A 19997-nucleotide genomic window follows, 5' to 3' on the forward strand; every position below is an offset into this window, starting at 1 on the left:
TATGATCCCTATTAGATTTTTTTTGGTAACACTCATTTCAGATAAACTGAAAACCTCCATTAAGTCAATAATGCTGTATCTTAGAGAGTTGCTTTGTACACTATTATGTCTTGTATACCTATAGTTTTTCCAAAGCAGTCCTTTAGTTTTCCTGTCATGCTTTTAAACTGAACCACCAACAATCAACCTTTTATTTACCTTTCTTCCCTTTGGGTTGGTTGGCCTTGGCCCAAACGGTGGAATATAGGGAGCAAAGGAATCACATGTGCCTAGTGTGGAAAAATATTATCATCTTTTGAAACACATATTTTCATAATCATTATTGATGGCATTTGGTTTGAAGGTTCATTGCTGATACTTACTGAGTCTAATGTTACTCTTTGTAATAAGTTTATAAGAATTTGACTGCTTGTCTCTTCTACCTTAGCTAATTCATAACCAAAAGTAAAAATGCAATTTAAAAATGTAACTGTTTAGGAAAACAATTAAAATTATATTCCCAAGAACAAAGATTTTTTATTGGGAAAATAACTGTGCATAAATTAGTGGCATAATTCTAAGAAACATTGTTTCAAAGTGTTCTTTCAATTAAAAGATAAGCTACTAAATAGACCTATAATTCCATAGTTCTCTTCACTTATTTCTAAGTTTTAAGATAAATACTTAATTTCTCTTGTTGGTATCTAACATATGGTCTTGTTACACTCCTGTAGGGCTTTTGAATTGTTTTACAAATGAGTGTTCCATTTCTCTTTGTTAAGGGACAATAAAAGTGTAATAACGTTTGGATGGGTGTATTGGAGAAAGAAGAAATGTGCTGAGTATACAAGTGGGCTGAAATGAGAAAGAATGGAGAATGTGTGCTTTTAAATCTTGAGACTAGTTCATCGTACTTGAAATATTGATTAGGTTTCCTTATTATTCCTTGCGCACGTTGTTTAACATTATGTAAATTTATCCAAATCATGGTTTCATCTGACTGAATTGTTTTACTTAGGTCCATTTAAAATTTTTCAATACAAGTGTTTAGAAATTTAACTGCTTTTGTTTGTTGACTTTGTATCCTGCATATTTCGTGAACGCATTTATTATTAGGTCTATCCTTTTTGTGTCCATGATCATTAAGGTTTTCTCCATATGAGATTGTGTCATCTGCAAACAGATAATTTTACTTCTTCCTTTCCAATATGGATACCTTTGCTACGTTTCCTTGCACACTTGCTCTGACTAGAAATTCCAGTATTATGTTGAGTAGAAGCCTAAACCAGAGACATCCTTATCTTGTTTCTAATCTTAAAGGAAAAAATTTCAGTCTTTTACCACTGGGAGTATAATATTAGCTGTTTGTTTTCACATATGGCTATTATCATTTTGAGAAAGTTCTATTCCTAATTTATTTTTGCCATGAACGTTTTGATGTGGAATTTTGTCAAACACTTTTATCCATCAATCAAGATTATCATGTGGTTTTTTTTTCATTCTGTCAATGTGCTACAGTACACTCACTGATTTTTGTATGTTGAACCACCATTCATTCATTCCTTCATTCTTTGTTGAAATAAAAACCATTTAACTATGGTATAGAATCTTTTTGGTATGCTGCTGAATTCGATTTGCTACTATTTAGTTGAAAAGTTTTGTATCAGTGTTCATCAGGGATATTGGATTTTAATTTTCTTTTCTTGCCCTATCTTTGTCTGCTTTTGTATCACGGCAGTGCTAGCCTCCTAGAATGAGGCTATGTTTTCCCTCCTCTATCAATTTTTGAGTTTCTGAGAAAAAGAAGATAGTGATTCTTCTTTAAGTATTTGGTAGAATTCAACAATGAAGCCATCTCGTCCTGGGCTTGTCTTTGTGGGAAGAGTTTTTGTTACGAATTCAATGCCCTTGTTAGATTTATGTCTATTCTCTTTTTCTTTTATTCATGAGCATTTTTAGTAGATTGTGTGTTTCTCGGATGTTGTCCATATCATCTAAGTTACCCAATTTGGGGGGCATATGATGGTTCATTGTAATCTCTTATAAAGCTTTTTATTTTGGAGAAAACAATGTAATGTCCCCACTTTTTTCCTGAACTTATTAATTGGAGTCTTCATTTCTTTTTTCTTAATCACTTGAAAATTCTGCCAGTGATGTTGACCTTTTCAAAGAGAGAAACTTTCTGGTTTTTGCTTTTCTCTTCTCTGTTTTATTGACCTCTACTCTGATCTTTATCATTTCCTTTCTTGTGCTAGTTTTGGGTTGAATTTGCTTTTCTTTTTCTAGTTCTGTATTGTTTGCAGTTAGGTTGTTGATTTTAGGTTGTTCTTTTTAACATATGCTTTTGCTGCTATGAGTTGCCCTCTTAGTGTTGCTTTCACTGCATCACACCAGTTTCGTATGCTGTGTTCTCATTGTCAATCATCTACATAGTTTCAGACTTCTATTTTTTTCTAAGTTTTTTTTTGAAATATTGGTTAAAAGTATGTTGTTTAGTGTCCAAATTTGTGACATTCCTTTTTTCCTTATGTTACTGATTATAATTTCATGCCATTGTGATGAGGCAACATGCTTTCTATGATTTAAATCTTTTTCAGTTTTTAAGATATGCCTTGTGGCGTCACATGTGATCCATTCTGGACAGTGTCCAAAGTTGATTTAAGAAGTTGGATACTCCATTGTTGATGGGTGGATGTTCTATATGAGCCAGTTAGGTCTAGTGGTTCTAAGTGATGGTCATCTCCTATGTGTCTTTATTGGTATTCTGTCTAGTTGTTCTGTCCATTAAGAGGTATTGGGGCACCTGTGTGGCTCAGTTGGATTGGTATCCAACTCTTGACTTCAGCTCAGGTCGTGATCCCAGGGTTGTGGGATTGAGCCCCACATCAGATTCCATGCTGAGTGTAGAGCCTGCTTTGGATCCTTTCTCTCTCTCTCTCTCCTCTTCCCCTCTCCCCTACTCAGGTATTCTCTTTGTCACTCTCCTAAAATATATAAGTAAGTCAATAAACACACAAATACAAAAAAAGAAAAAATGAGAAAAGTAAACATACTCATAACATGATATAACAATCATACATCTTTGTATTTCCCCAAATGAATTGAAAGTTTATGCCCATCCAAATATCTGCTGGTAAATGTTAATAATAACAGCTTTATTCATAGTTGCCAAATTATGGGGAAAACTACAATGTCATATAATAGACAAATGGTTAAAGAGTGGTATATCTATACATTGGGTTATTTATCAGTGATAAAAACAGTAACCTATCAGACCACAAAGAATATGGGGGAAACGTAAATGTATATTGCTAAGTAAAAGAGGTAAATCTAAGAAGGCTACATATTGTATGATTCTAACTATATGACATTCTAGAAGAGGTAAAAGATCAGTGGTTGACAGTTCTTTATAGGTTGGGTGGAAGGGATGAATGAGTATTGTACACGGGATTTTTAGGGCAGTGAAACTATTCTACATGATACTGTAATGGTAGGTACGTGAAATTACATATTTGCCAAAGCCATAGAATGTATAACACAAAAAATTAGCCAGAATGCACTCTATGGACTTTACTTAATAATAGTATATCATTACTGGCTCAACATTTAAGTAATATATCACAAAAATTCAAGATGTTTATAGTAGGCAATGTAAGGGGGGATATATGGGAACCCTGTACTTTCCACTCATTTTCCTGTAAACATAAAAGTGTTCAAAAAATTAAATGTTTTAATTGAGTTTTAAAAAAGTATGGACTTAGAACCAGAATGCACATCTACATATTCTGCCTATATTATACTGAGCCGACTGACTTTGGGAAAGCTACTGAACTATCTTGTATCAGTTTACCTTCTCTAAAATGGAAATAATATATCATACTCAAAGGTGAAAAACAGCTTTTCCTCTAAGATCAGAAGTGAGACAGGGATATCTACTCTCACCACTTTTCTTCAACATAGTACTAGACTCCTAGCCACAGCAGTTAGACAACATAAAGATATAAATGGCATCCAGGGATACCTTGGTGGCTCATTGGGTTAGGGTCCAACTTCAGCTCAGCTCATGATCTCACAGTTCGTGAGTTTGAGCCCTGCATCGGGCTCTGTGCTGATAGCTTAGACCCTAGAGCCTGCTTTGGATTCTGTGTTTCCCTCTCTCTCTACCCCTTCTCCATTCATATTCTTTCCATCTCGCTCTCAAAAATAAATAAACATTAATAAATAATTTCAAAAAATAAAAGAAAGAAATGGCATCCAATTTGGTAAAGAAGAAGTAAAACTCTGGCAATTTGCAGATGACATGATGCTCTATGTAGAAAACCCTAACGAATGGCTCTACCAGAAAAGTAATAGAACTGATGAATGAATTCTGTAAATGTTAATTTTGCAGGATTCAAATCTATGTATGGTATCTATTGCATTCCTATATGCTAATAATGAAGCAGCAGAAAGAAAAATTAACAAAACAGTCCTATTTACAATGGTACCAAAAACAATAATGACATATCCAATAAAGGGTTAGTATCCAAGATATATAAAGAACTTCTACAACTCAATAGCTAGAAACTAATCCAATTTAAAAATGGGCAGTAGATGTGAACAGACATTTCTCCAAAGAAGACATCCAGATGGCAAACAGACACATGAAAAGTTGTTCCACATCATTCAGCAACAGGGAATTACAAACCAAAAACTACAAGGAGATTCCACTTCACATCTGTCTCACAGCCCCTCTCAGCCATGATGTCTGCACCCCTAGGGACCTGCCAGAAGACACACCTGTCTGTGTCCCTGAGGCAGGTCCTTCAGCCTTGGTCCAACTGCAGATCTTGAAATGGCCTTATAACTTGGCCAGCCACTCTCAGCCATGGTCCGGGAACCCTCGTCTGGGGAGATGTGCTTGTGCATGCCCCAGAATTAGGCTCATAGACCGGGGTCTGTCTGCACATCTGGGAGCAGCCCTATAATCCAGGTTCAGCCCCTCATAGCTGCTGTCTGGAAGCAGTCCTGTCTGCCCAGGGACCCAGAGGGTGACACGCCCATACATATTCTGTGGTCAGGCCTGCCAACCTCAAGCCCACTGCAGATTCTGAAGCAGTCTGTGACCTGGCTCTAGCCCATCTCAGCCACAGTCTGGGGCCAATCCTGCCCACTCAGAGATGCGTAAACTGTTGGAAGCACTCCCGGAGCCCCAGATGGAGTCAGTGTAATACCAGGGACATTTTGTACTATCCAGTGTCACCAGCTGCCACCAGTGTCACGTCCAGTTCACATTTGGGCAAACTAAGGGACACAGCTGGTAACAGCCCCAGTTGTGAACCTACGTATGACACTACTTTGTAAATAAAAACTGACCATCACTTATACTTAAAATAAATATTAATGGATTTTCCATTAAATTGTTCTGTACCACCATCAGGTTTAAATCTGATACTAACACCTACAATTTGTGTTTAGTTCCTTATTAGTTTCACACTAAAGCATGTTTAATACCTAAAATTGACCTTTCCTTTTAGAAAACAAATCCCTAGTTAATATAGCATCTTGTACTGATGTGTTGTAGGTGCAATCTCATTTTCTGTTAAAAGAAGACAAGAGGATGAATCTCAGGAAGAACCAGATCAACATGACATTCGAGTACCCTCCTTTCAGAAATCAGTATCAGAACTATCCCCCCAAATTGATGAGGAAGACCCAGGTAAGTTTATGATTAAGGAGAGTTTCATGATCACTCTTTAGTCATTCCCTCTTAAATGAATAGATACTTTACATTCACAATATATATACAAAGGTGTGTTGCATATACCTGTAAGAATTTTCTTGTATTAGCTCTGAATTAACTTTACATAATTTACTTTCTAGATTTCTATAGCTATTACCATTCATAAGGTTCTAATACTTCACGTGAAGGCTGCTTGCTCTTTCATAAGTGAACAACCTTATGTATATTTCTTATCAAACAAAAAATTACAGTACATTTCTGATAAAATGTTAATGAGTACATTATTTTAACAATGTAACATGCTTTTCTTCAGTCTACCAGATGATAGCAACCTTCCTCATATGTAGAAGAAAATCAGTCCTATTATTCTTCCTTCCAGTGATCTAAAGCTTTATTGGAACGTTGTTAAACATCCTATCTTCTTAGTAGAAATTCAAAGGAAATTGAGATAATGGAGAATTAGAAGGGTAGGACAGATTACCTGGAGAATGGGTGACTGAATTCTCTGAAGGGTGAGTAGCAGGGACTTAAGAGGGCGTTAGAGAATGAGTCAACAACAGCAAAGCTGTAGAGACAATGAGGTATATCAAGGAAGAAATCTTTATGGAATCACTTTGTGTTTGGTTGGGATTCTTCAGTAAAACAGACACTACCATAATATAATGTAATGTAATGTAAATAGGCACGCACATACATATATAGATATACACACATATGGAGAGACAGACAAAGACAGAAAGATAGAGAGATTGAGATTTTAAAGAATCGGCTGACACCATTGTGGGGATTGGCAAGTAAAAAATGTATAGGTCAAGCAAGCAGGGCAGAGAATCAGGTAAGAGTTGGTATTGCAATCTTCGGTCCATCTTCCCCAGCCGTGGCAGGCAGGCTGCAAGGTCAGGCAGGTTTTCTGTTTCAGGCTTGACTAAGAATTGCTTCTTCTTCAGGTGACCTCAGTTTGCTCTTAGGTCCTCCAACTCATTGAAGGAGGTACACCCACATTATGTAGGGTAATTTCCTTTTCTCAAAGTCCACTGATTTAAGTGTTCATCACATTAAAAAATGGGGGAAAAAATACGGCAAGTTCGAAGCCCGGTGTTTAATCAAATAACTGGATATCACAGACCAGCGAAGGTGAAGCATAAAATTAATCATCACAGAATACATGGATTAAGAGTGATATTTACGCAGTATTGAAAAATGGTTTGCATAGCAATCCAGGCCTTCCTAAAGAAGGAAGAAAGAGCTCAGATACATAACCTAACCTTATGCCTTAAGGACCTGGAAAAAGAACAGCAATTAAAACCCAAAACCAGCAGAAGACAGGAAATAATAAAGATTAGAACAGAAGTTAATGCTATCAAAACCAAAAAAACAAAAAGAACAAAAACAAACAAACAAACAAAAAAACAGTAGAACAGATCAATGAAACCAGAAGCTGGTTCTTTGAAAGAATTAACAAAATTGATAAACCCCTAGCCAGTTTGATCAAAAAGAAAAAGGAAAGGCCCCAAGTAAATAAAATCAAGGATGAAAGAGGAGAGATCACAACCAACACAACAGAAATAAAAATAATAATAAGAGAATATTATGAGGAATTCTATGCCAATAAAATGGGTAATCTGGAAGAAATGGACAAATTCCTAGAAACATATACACTACCAAAACTGAAACAGGAAGAAATAGAAAATTTGAACAGACCCATAACCAGTAAGGAAATCAAATTAGTAATCAAAAATCTGCCAAAAAAACAAGAGTCCAGGGCCAGATGGCTTTCCAGGAGAATTCTACCAAACATTTAAGAAAGAGTTAACACCTATTGTCTTGAAACTATTCCAAAAAATAGAAATGGAAGGAAAACTTCCAAACTCTATGAAGCCAGCATTACCTTGATTTGAAAACCAGGCAGAGACCCCACTAAAAAGGAGAACTGTAGACCAATTTCCCTGATGAACATGGATGCAAAAATCCTCAACAAGATATTAGCCAACCTGATCCAACAATACATTAAAAAAATTGCTCACCATGACCAAGCAGGATTTATACCTGGGATGCAGGGCTGGTTCAATATCCGCAAAACAATTAACATGATTCATCACATCAATAAAAGAAAGGACAAGAACCATATGATCCTCTCAATAGCCAGAGATAAAGCATTTGTCAAAATACAGCATCCTTTCTTGATAAAAACCCTGAAGAAAGTAGGGATAGAAGGAGCATACCTCGAGATGATAAAAGCCATGTATGAATGACCCAACGCTAATATCATCCTCAACGGGGAGAAACAGAGCTTTCTCCCTAAGTTCAGGAACAAGACAGGGATGTCCACTCTCACCACTGCTATTCAACATAGTATTTGAAGTCTTATCCTCTGCAGTCAGACAACACAAAGAAATAAAAGGCATCCAATTGGCCAGGAGGAGGTCAAACTTTCAGTCTTCACAGATGACATGATACTGTATATGGAAAACCCAAAAGATTCCACCAAAAAACTGCTAGTATTGAATCATGAATTCAGCAAAGTTGCAGGATATAAAATCAATGCACAGAAATCGGTTGCATTCCTATACACCAACAACGAAGTGACAGAAAGAGAAATCAAGGAATCGATCCCATTTACAGTGGCACAAAAAACCATAAAATACCTAGAAATAAATCTAACCAAAGAGGTGAAAGATCTATACACTGAAAACTATAGAAAGCTTAGGGAAGAAATTTAAGAAGACACAAAAAAATGGAAAAAGATTCCATGTTCCTGGATAGGAATAACAAATATTGTTAAAATGTGGATACTACCCAAAGCAATCTACATTTTCAATGCAATCCCTATCAAAGTAACACCAGCATTCTTCACAGAGCTAGAACAAATAATCCTAAAATTTGTATAGATCCGGAAAAGACCCCAGATAGCCAAAGGGATCTTGAAATAGAAAACCAAAGCAGGAGGCATCAGAATCCCAGATTTCAAGCTATATTACAAAGCTGTAATCATCCAGACAGTATGGTATTGGCACAAGAACAGACACTCAGATCAATGAAACAGAATAGAGAACCCAGAAATGGACCCACAAACATATGGCCAACTAATCTTTGACATAGTAGGAAAGACTAGCCAATGGAATAAAGACAGTCTCTTTAGCAAGTGGTGCTGGGAAAACTGGACAGCGACATGCAGAAGAATGAACCTGGATCACTTTCTTATACCATATACAAAAATAAATTAAAAATGGATGAAAGACCTCAATTGAAGACAGGAAGCCATCAAAATCCTCGAGGAGAAAGCAGGCAAAAACCACTTTCATCTTGCCTGCAGCAACTTCTTACTCAACACGTCTCCAGAGGCAAGGGAAACAAAAGCAAAAGTGAACTACTGGGACCTCATCAAAATAAAAAGCTTCTGCACAGCGAAGGAAACCGCCAGCAAAACTAAAAGGCAACCGACAGAATGGGAGAAGATATTTGCAAATGACATATCAGATAAAAGGTTAGTATCGAAAATCTATAAAGAACTTCTCAAACTCAACACCCAAAAAGCAACTAATCCAGTGAAGAAATGGGTAAAAGATATGAATAGACACTTCTCCACAGAAGACATCCAGATGGCCAACCAACACATGAAAAAATACTCACCATCACTCATCATCAGGAAAATACAAATCAGAACCACCATGAGATACCACCTTACACCTGTCAGAATGGCTAACGTGAACAACTCAGGCAACAACAGATGTTGGCGAGGATGCAGAGAAAGAGGATCTCTTTTGCATTGTTGGTGTCAATGCAAGCTGGTGCAGCCACTCTGGAAAATAGTATGGAGGTTCTTCCAAAAACTAAAAATAGAACTACCCTATGACCCAGCAATTGCACTACTAGGCATTTATCCACAGGATACAGGTGTGCTGTTTCGAAGGGACACATGCACTCCCATGTTTATAGCAGCACTATCAACAATAGCCAAAGTATGAAAAGAGCCCAAATGTCCATGGATGGATGAATGGATAAAGAAGATGTGGTGTGTGTGTGTGTGTGTGTGTGTGTGTGTGTGTGTGTGTGTGTGTCTATGTGTATGTATATATATATATATATATATATATATATATATATATATACATACACACAGTGGAGTATTACTTGGAAATCAAAACTTTTCAACTACGTGAATGGAACCAGAGTGTATTATGCTAAGTGAAATTAGAGAAAAACAAAAATCATATGACTTCACTCATCTGAGGGCTTTAAGAGACAAAACAGATGAACATAAGGGAAGGGAAACAAAAATAATATAAAAACAGGGAGGGGGACAAAACAGAAGAGACTCATAAATATAGAGAGCAAACTGAGGGTTGCTGGAGGGTTTGTGGGAGGGAGGTGGGCTAAATGGGTAAGGGGCATTAAGGAATCTACTCCTGAAATCATTGTTTCACTGTAAACAATGTAAATTTAAAAAAATATTGGATGTAAATTTTAAAAAATAAAAAATAAAATTTAAAAAAAGAAAGAAAGAAAAATGGTTTGGAAAGGGAAGAACACTTCGGGCCAGCTAGGCCACTGGGACAGCAAACTGGCTTTGAAGTAAAGAGAACAATGTTATTTTATGGTGGTGTTAGTGAAAGAGATATACTATTAGAGATGGAAAACATTTCAGAGGCTAGCATTATATGACTCTCTTAAGAGAGGAGATAGGATCGATTCCAAAAACGTACAAGGTTTGTCCATATCTTAGTGAAGAGAAAAATATTAAGATACTAATTTAGAAGTGTTGGTGCTTTGTTGAAATAACATTTGTTAAGTAGACCCCAGAGGTGTCTGATGGCGTGTCCTAATTCAACAAATGGCCACAAGGGAAAGTGAAATAGTTGATTACTCACAGGTCCTGAAGGATATGTACTTCACTCCTTGAGGGACCACTTGGGGAGGTGAAATAGGGTGCAGACAAAGAGAAAAGCACCTGGGGCATATATCTTTATTAGGATTTTCATGCAGAATGCTTTGAGGTTCCTGGGCTGAGGCCAGATTCGTCAATTCAAACCAAAAAGGGTAGGTTTTGGCTCGCATCATGGGGATCTCATCGTGCATAAGGGGAAGGCCCTGGGAAGCAGAGGAGAGTCCTTATCACAAGAATGGTTAGGGAGTCACATCAGGAATTTAAATTTACTTGTGACTGTGTGGTCTGTTATCTAGTACATGCACTCTCCAGAAGGGCTAGTGTCAGTTCAAGGCCCCTCCAGCCACTTGGCAACACAAAATGGAAATGGAAACAACAATATTATGGAGTAATTTAGTTGGACTGTCAACAAGAAGATATAAAAAGTCTGGGAGATTATAATGCTTGGCACAGTTTTGTGCTTTCTGATTTTGATGTGACAGCAAGACATTTATGTGGCTATACCTAGTCATCAATTAAATATTTGAAGCTGGGTCACGGTGAAAAAAAATAATTGTTAAGGTTTAAGATTTCTTTAGTTGAAATCATGCAGGTGAGGTTAAAGACTAGATCACTGTTGTAGATGCATTATGCCAGGAGTGAAACCCTCATCAAAATCTAAGGCAGAAGAACCATGAAGGAAAGCCAGGTAAAAGTGTTTGAAAGAAAATGAGAATATTATGGTATCATGTTAATGGGCTAAAATGGAGTGATACCTAATAAAAAAAAATCTGCATGGTGACCAGCTGCAAGATAGATTAAGAGCTATGAAAAATGCATCGAATTATATTACAAGTATCCCTAGTTTTTCAAAGAGGCCTTCCTATATCAGACAGGATCAACCTTTCCGTTTCCTATAATAACATGGGAGTTTTTCTTACTGATTGCTCAGCAGTGTATCTCTCTTCAATTAAGGAAGTTTCCATTACATAAAATAAATAAGTTCTAGAGAACTAATTAATGTACAATAGCATGATTATAGTTAACAGTACAGTAGGGTGTACTTGAGATTTACTTAGAAGGTAGATCTTAAGTGTCTTCACCACCCCCACCAAAAATCAGTAATTACGTGAGATAATGAATATGTTAATTAGCTTGGTTGTAGTGATTATTTCATAATGCATAGTATATCAAATCAAGTGATACCTTAAATATATATAACTTTTAATAGTTATACCTCAATAAAGCTGGAACAAAAAAGAAATGAAAACACCTAAGTAAGATTTTTTTTTAAACTTCCAAATAGGAAAATATGAAAAATATTGGTAATACCCAGTTTTGATGAGGGTCAGCTTCAATGACACAGTCTTACTCGTTGTAATGGCAATTTGAGAATATTTGTAATATGTTTAAAACTTTTTTTTCTTAAGATTTTAAGTCCTCTCTGTGCCCATTGTGTGGCTCGAACTTAGAACCTTGAGATCAAGAGTCACATGCTCTACCAACTGAGCCAGCCAGGCACCCCTAACACTTTTAATATTGTTTATCTCCTTTGATCCAATGATTTCATTTTAAGAAATTAGTTGGAATAAAAAAAATTATCAGAGATATGCACACATATTTTTCTGTAAGAATATTCCTTATGTGATTTATTATGTTGAATAACTGAAACTAGGTTTTTTTATTTTAAAATTTTATTTAAAACAATTTTGGATATGTATTACTTACACATAATTTTTTTCCACTTTTACTGAAAAATAGTTGACATACATCACTGTAAGTTTAAGGTATATAGTATGATGGTTTGCTTTACATATATTGTGAAAAGCTTACAACAATAGGTCCAGCCTATATCTATCTTCTCATATAGTTACAATAAAAAGAAAAGAAAAAAGGAAAAAAAATCTTGTGGTAAGAACTCTTAGGATTTACTCTGTTAACAATTGTCCTATATGTCATGTGGCAATGTTAACGATACTCATTATGTTATAATTACATTGTAGTGCTTATTTCTCTTGTAACTGAAAGTTTTTTATCTTTTGACCACCTTTGTCCCTTTCCTCCTTGCCCCAAGCTCTGCCTCTGGTAACCACAAGTCTAATCTATTTTTCTGAGTTGTTTTTGCTTTTTTTTTAAAATGTCTAAAATTTCTTTGAGAGAGAGAGAGCAGGGGAGAGGATACACAGGAAGAAAGAGAGAGAAAATCTTAAGCAGGTTCCATGCTCAGCACAGAGCCAGACACGGGGCTTGATCCCATGACACTGGGATCATGATCTGAGCTGAAATCAAGAGTCGTTGGTTCAACCGACTGATCCACCCAGGCACCCCCTGAGCTGTTGTTGTTCTTTTTCTTCTTAAATATTTATGTATTTATTTTGAGAGAGAGAGAGAGAGAGAAAGTGTGTGTGTGTGTGTGCATGGGAGTGCATGTGAGAGCAGGGGAGAGGCAGAGAGAGAGGGAGAGAGAGAATCCCAAGCAGGCTCCATGCTGTCAGCACAGAGCCTAACATAGTATTCAATCCCATGAACTGTGTGCATAATGCCTTCAAGGTCTATCCATGTTGTAAATGGTAGGATTCCCTTGTGTTTTTTATAATAGCTGAATAATATTCCTTTATAGATATAGATATAGATATATAGATATCTCAGAACATCTTTATCCATTCATTCCTCGATGGACACTTAGGTTGTTTCCATATCTTGGCTATTATAAATAATGCTGTAATAAACATGAGATCACGTACATCTTTTCCAAGTAAGAGTTTTGGTTTTCTTCAAATAAATACCCCAAAGTGTTAGTTTTATTTTTAATTTTTCGAGGATTGTCCATACTGTTTTCATTAGTAGTATAACTGAACCTAATAATTTTATCCATCCAACACACAGCAAGCCAATAAAAAACCTGACACTGAGCTTTTTTAGTGAAGAAAGATAGTGTATTTCTTGGTATGGCACTACCCTGGTGAACAGGGAACTAATGCTCAAAATCCTGAATTCCCTGATGGCTTACAAGTAATGGTTTTAAGGCCAGAAATCAAGGGTAAGGGGTTTGGAATCATGGGTTCTTCTGATAGGTCAGGGATTTGGTAAATGTCAAAACTGATGAACTGGTGCCAGGTCACCTGTTTCTTCAAGATCCTGGTTGGGTGGTCATTTCCTTCATTGGTCCAGGTCTGCAAAACATCTCAGCATTGTGTGTGAGTGATACTATCTTTGTTACCAAAAGTAGAGTATATATATGATGGTTATGATGACTGTGCAGGCTGTTTCATTTCTTGTTCCCTTGGGCTACATTTTCATTATCTTTTTTTTAAAGTTTATTTATATATTTAAGTAATTGCTACACCCATCATGAGGCTCGAAACACAACCCCAAAATCATGTGCTCCTATGACTGAGCCAGCCAGGTGCCCCTACATTTTCATTATCTTTTTTTTTTTTTGAGAGAGAGAGAGAATGGGTATAAGGGAGCATGAGGCAGAGAGAGAAAGGAAGGACAGAGAGAGAGAGTGTGTTAGAGGGAGAGAGAAAGAAGCAGGTCTCACCCAAAGTGGGCTCGTGTTCACCCAATGTGGGAATGGAACTCTTGAACCGTGAGATCATGACCTGAGCCAAAAGTCAGATGTTAACAACTGAGCCACCCAGGCACCCCTACATTTTTATTAGCTTAACCAAAGCATATTCTAAGTTGCTTCCTGGCATTTTCCCCAGTAATCTTTACCTGTGGCTACATGCCTTTCAGCAGACTTCATTCTGGTGGCAGTTTCAGTGACTGCACCAATTTATATTGCCACCAACAGAACACAAGGGTGCCCTTTTCTCCATATCCTCCCCAACACTTGCTATTTTCTGTTATTTTCATAGTAGCCATCCTAATGGGTGTGAGGTGATATCTCGTCATGATTTTGATTTGTTTTTCCCTAATGACTAGCAATAAAACTCAAGTTGTAATAGGGAGTACTCTCTGAATGAGAAAAATATGTTTACACACACATACATATATATATATATGGATATATCAATCATATACAATTTGTATACCCCAGTGTATTTGTATGTGTGTGTGTCTAAATATCTATGTCTTTATTGGTGCTTTAAACCTGGAGATTTATACAAAAAAAAAAATAGTTTACTCTTAGTTGTGATATAATGAATAATTTTTATCTTTAAGCCTTACAGGAATTTCTAAAATCACTATGGTGAATACTGTTGATTTTATAATTAGAAAAAAAAATTTTTAATATGTTCAAAGCCTATAGCTAAACAGTATTTAATAATTATTATTTTTGTTCTGTTCAGTAAATCTTTGCCAATCTTACTCTAACCAATAAATTCATATTCAGTGTACATTTTTAGCACTGTAGGAATTAAATCAGCTACATCGCAACATTGCCTTATGTGATAGTCACAGCAGTCACAAATACTAAGTATTATTACTTGTGTGAAAGCTAATTTTTGTGTTAACCTAATTGGGTTCTGGCATCTAGATAATAGGTGAAACGTTATTCTGGATGTTTCTGTGAAGGTGATTTTAGGTGAAATTTACATTTAGAGCTGAACTTTGAATGAAGAAGATGGCCCTCCATAATGTGGAGTTCTCGGCTAATCAGTTGAAGGTCTTAATAGAGCCAAGACTGATCGCCCCAGAGCAAAAAAGGAACTCTACCAGTAGACTGCCTTTGGATTCGGACTGTACTTCTTTCCTAGGTCTACAGCCTAATGACTTAACCTGCAGATTTTGGACCTACCAGGTCAATTTCGTGAGCCATTTCCTTAAAATCAATCTCTTTTAAAGAGATTTTTAAACACCATAAAGGCATTTAAATCACTGCCAGAGAACTGAAGGAGCAGCCAATACAAATGTGAGCAGAGATTTCCTCAGTAACCAAACATCAGTATAAAGTTGGTAACTTATTCTCTGTGCATTAATGGTTTCAAGGTAGTTAGCTGGTGTTTGTAAAATAAATAAGCTCTGAAAACAATTGAAAATGGGAAGGTAAGTTTCGCCCTCAGGAACTTCTCACAAGTATTTGGGATGAAAATTCACAAAGACTTTCTCTTGTTTCCCTCTCATTAGCTGAGTGTTCTGAAAGTCTGAATTGTTCTAAGATCCACTAATTCTATAAGTACTTCTTGTGAGCTAAAGTATTAGAATAGAATGGAATACAATACAGTATAATATGGTATGAAGCAATGCCATAAGATACAATGCTCTTGGTAGCGAGGAATAATTTTTCCTCTACCCTTCTAAATTCTTGGCCAATACCCCCCTGTAATAATGATGATGATGATGATGATAATAATAATAATGATAATAATAATAATATTAGCAGGAGAAAAACAAAAGTTTAGTAACTTGTATTCCTCCCCTATACATGGGAGAGACCCAGAAAAATGAGTAACTCCCTGAAATAGCCAAGCCCTTACCTTAAAATACCATCCCCACCTAAAAACACAAAAAGATGTTGGGGGATGAGGAGCCAAGAAGGAGAAGTTACCAGGAAAAGCAACATTAACAAGAATAAGGTTGTTATGCAGATAGAGGTCACTGTCTTCTCCACTGATAGGCATTCCTAAGATTTAGCCCTCCCAGCATCCTAATACAGAAAGGGAGACACTCTTACAAATGCAGATTTCCTTTATAAATGTAAATATCTCTTACAAAAGGGTAACTTCTCAGTTTTCAGAGTTCTCCTGTGTCTGCAGTTTTTTTTAAATAATCAGCTGAAAATAATCCTTATACCAAAGTCATAGTTTGGAATGGCAAATTCTACTCCCCTCCACCATGAAATGCAATTCACTACAGTGTCATTCGATGCCGTACAATACAATACAATGCAATGCCATGCTATACTCTGCAAAACACAAAACACTCTCTTTCAGAAGAGAGTGACTGCGAATTCCACTAGTCTGGGCTCCTTATTTCAGATGAGGAAACTGAGCCCCAAAGAGGCTAGTGATTTATATGACTAAGGTCAGCAAACATAGTAGTTTCTGGAATCTTTAAAACATGACAATACTGATATGAATATACATACAATTAACTGAAGTTGGAGGACATCTAAATCATAAGCTAGCTCAACCCTGGAGAATAAAGAATACCAAAGTAGAAGCTGAACAGATGAGGCTAAACAAGTAGAAAACCTGAGTTTGATGCCAGTACAAGCCCTGTTACACAGGACTGTTTTAGTGGACCAGGGTTCCAGTGTCAGGATTTGGGAGTGTGACTTTAGACATCACCAGTGACAGAAATGCCTGCTTTTTAAAAAAATATTGGGAACCCAGATGTAAACATTACTTTCTCATCACTTAATCCATTCCCTAGTCCAACTTCCTTTAGGGTGAATTGCTAGGATCCTTTTTCATACTTCCAACAACAAAAGAAAAATCTTGTAAACTATTCCTGATTCTGACCTTACACTAGATTCTTATGGTATAGGAAGTGTTCCACTGAACTGTAATACAATACTTAGATATTTCTATGTATAATATGTGAATGCTTGGGCAATTAGGGGGAAAATGATTGGTTATTTCTTTTGAAATATTAATTCTTAGAAGTAAAACATTGTTGGGGTGCCTGAGTAGCTCATTCAATTGAGCGTCTGATTTCTGCTCAGGTCATGAGCTGGTTGAGCCTTGTGTCCGGCTGTGTGCTGACAGCTCAGAGCCTGGAGCCTGCTTTGGATTCTGTCTCCCTCTCTCTGCCCCTCCCCCACTCACAGTCTGTCTCTCAAAAATGAATAATTTTTTTTTTTAATTAAAAGAAAAGAAGTAAAGCATTCTTATTTTAGTGGGGTCGGGGGGTGACATGATAAGTTTCTGGGCAGGCACAGGACAGGGAGCTTTTATAGGGCCTGCTCATGGCCATGCAAAATGGCATTTCTCTTAGCACTCACAAACTAATACAATCAGCTTTTCACCCTCCCCTTGGCTCTCTTGACAAATTAGTTCATCAAAAAGAGTTTGAAAATGATATCTATTGATGTTTCTCAAATTTTTAGGTTAAATATGGTATTCTGAAGCCTACATTAAGAAGCCTACATTTTTTGTTTTTTTGTTTTTTTTTTTTTCAGATGATGGTGCTAGCAATATCCGAGTCTGGTACAGTCTTGAGATCCATAGCTCTCCAGGACCACCAGTAGACATTATTGAAATGAAGTGCTCTGCTCTGGTAAGAACCCATTAAATCTTCATAAGCTCTGTCTTTTTGCAAACCAAACTTTTGTTGTATGCTTATATTGCTATCCCTAAAAAGCATCCATATTAAATGAGTATATTAGGGTAAATTATTCAAATTATAGCAGTTGTGTTTTAAATCCAATAATATGGACCTTAAATGCTTATGGAAAACATCTTTTAGCTCTATAGTATCTTATAGTGGCTTTACTGATGAGTATTCTACATGCATGTTTTAAGAGTTACCAGAACAAATTTAACATTAGCCTACATGCTTGCCCTCACACATATAATAAAAGCAGGATTATGCTCTTGTAAGGGATCAAGAATATCCTGTCCCCTCAGGCTCATACTAGCTGAACTAAGAATCAAATTGACATGAGACAGATTAACAGGAGAAAATCAAATTTAATAGTGTACCTATGGGGAATGCACATTCATGGAAATTCCAAAATGGGCAAAAGGAGATATATATGTCATTGTGAGTTAAGGAGAAGAGGGTAGGGGTCTGAAACTTCAAAGGGAAGGAATGCAATTTACAGAAAGATGAAAAAGTGTAAATATTTGGTTAGCAAATGTTTGCTGGGCCTCTCAGAAACAACAGAGAACTGTGACCAAACAGGACTTGCTAGGTTCCTCCCTGTCTACCACCCCCAGTTCATAGTGTAATGTAGTTGTCTGTGGTGATAGCTCTCTTCCTGGAGCAGATCTTCTGTCTAAATTCTTCTTAGGCAGTTGTGGGGAAGGTAAAAAAGACTTTCCTCAATCTACTGGGTTTTGACTGCTTTGTAACTCAAAATAATCTTCATGCCAAAGTGGGCCATCTTGAGGTCCCTACAGTCTCTTGGCTCTTGTGAGAAGGGAGATGTTTCCTTTTCAGGAATACCAAATGAAAGCTGTGCTTTCATTAACAGTAGGTTTACAACCTATTGGGAAATATGTACATACTCCAAGGATAAATTGTCTGCTGTGACTGCCCCGAGTGTGCATGTCCATGAGACATCTACTCTTGCAAGAATGTTGAGCGAGGCTTTAATCAACATTTTCCTTTGATTGGGTCTATGGGCTTATTCCTGACACTCTTTCAGTGCTGATTCTTCCTGGCTTCTATAGCAGGCTTTTCACTCTGAAACATATTTGGAGTAACTGGCATGGATTTGGGGCTTTAAATAATAGTGACTAAGAATAGGATTGTCTTATGTGAATTATTAAAGTGTTATTAAATCTGGGGCACTTGGGTGGCTCAGTAGGATAAGCATCTGAGTCTTGGTTTGGGCTCAGATCATGATCTCAAAGTTCGTGAGTTCAAGCCCTACTTGAGGTTCTGCACTTGACAGCGAAGAGCCTGCTTGGGATTCTCTCTCTCCCTCTCTCTCTCTCTCTCTCTCTGCCCCTCCCCTGCTCATGCTTGCCCTTTCTCTCTCTCTCTCTCTCTCAAAATAAATTTAAAAAAAGTGTTACTAAATCTGTTATTATTATTAATAAAGTTAAATTTTTTTTTATTTTTTATTTTTTTTATTTTTATTTTTTATTTATTTTATTTATTTTATTTATTTTTTATTTATTTTATTTTATTTATTTATATTTTATTTATTTTTATTTTTTAACATTTTTTATTTTTTTCTCTACATTTTGTTTATTGAGACAAACTAATTAAAAGGCACAAACATAGGGCATGTTTACATGGACATTATAACAAACATATACATTAAAAGTGTAGGAATGTGTCGCCTTCCTGCTAAACAGAAAGTTCCTAAGCTTTTATATATACAAAAGTTGTACAATTTAATGTCCTAAAGTACAAAAGATCATTTATAAAATTATTTTACACTAAGTACTATTTTATTTTTTACTACGTAGTTCAACCCCCTCGAACTGTTTTGTATAATGACACACAGATACCTGTCCCTGATGTAGGAAGTCTTCCTCAGATGTAAGGTGTTTGATGCTTGAACTGACACAGTGGGGTATAAACGGAAGTCATCCAGTTTGATAGTCAGTCCTGCAAACATTCTGCAAGATTAATACAACTAAATTCCACTTCTCCTAACTGCAAGATTAAAATAGAAAAAAAAACCCAAAACATATTGCAACTTAAAAAAATCACAGCATCTTGGTTTTAGTAACTTTTTTTTTTAAAACACAATGTTTTAAAAACACGTGTGGCATGATGGTGTAAAGACTATCTGTTTCCCTAACTTTTGGTTTCGACTTTATGTACAGAGATAAAACATCCTGCTAAGAAATAAAAAGCACA

General features: G+C 36.4%; 1 protein-coding gene across 1 annotated transcript in view; it reads left to right on the forward strand.

The window, feature by feature from the left end:
- Positions 1 to 19997, forward strand: part of CFAP47 (cilia and flagella associated protein 47) — a 562540-nt gene that overhangs the window by 387144 nt on the left and 155399 nt on the right. Inside the window, exons 44-45 of the mRNA XM_040468820.1 lie at positions 5543 to 5677; positions 17638 to 17735. Coding sequence (XP_040324754.1) covers positions 5543 to 5677; positions 17638 to 17735 — 233 coding nt within the window. The remainder of the gene's footprint in view (positions 1 to 5542; positions 5678 to 17637; positions 17736 to 19997) is intronic.

This window comes from Herpailurus yagouaroundi, unplaced genomic scaffold (assembly GCF_014898765.1).
Source record: "Herpailurus yagouaroundi ecotype Mexico unplaced genomic scaffold, PumYag 67793, whole genome shotgun sequence".
In the NCBI taxonomy this organism is placed as follows: domain Eukaryota; kingdom Metazoa; phylum Chordata; class Mammalia; order Carnivora; family Felidae; genus Herpailurus; species Herpailurus yagouaroundi.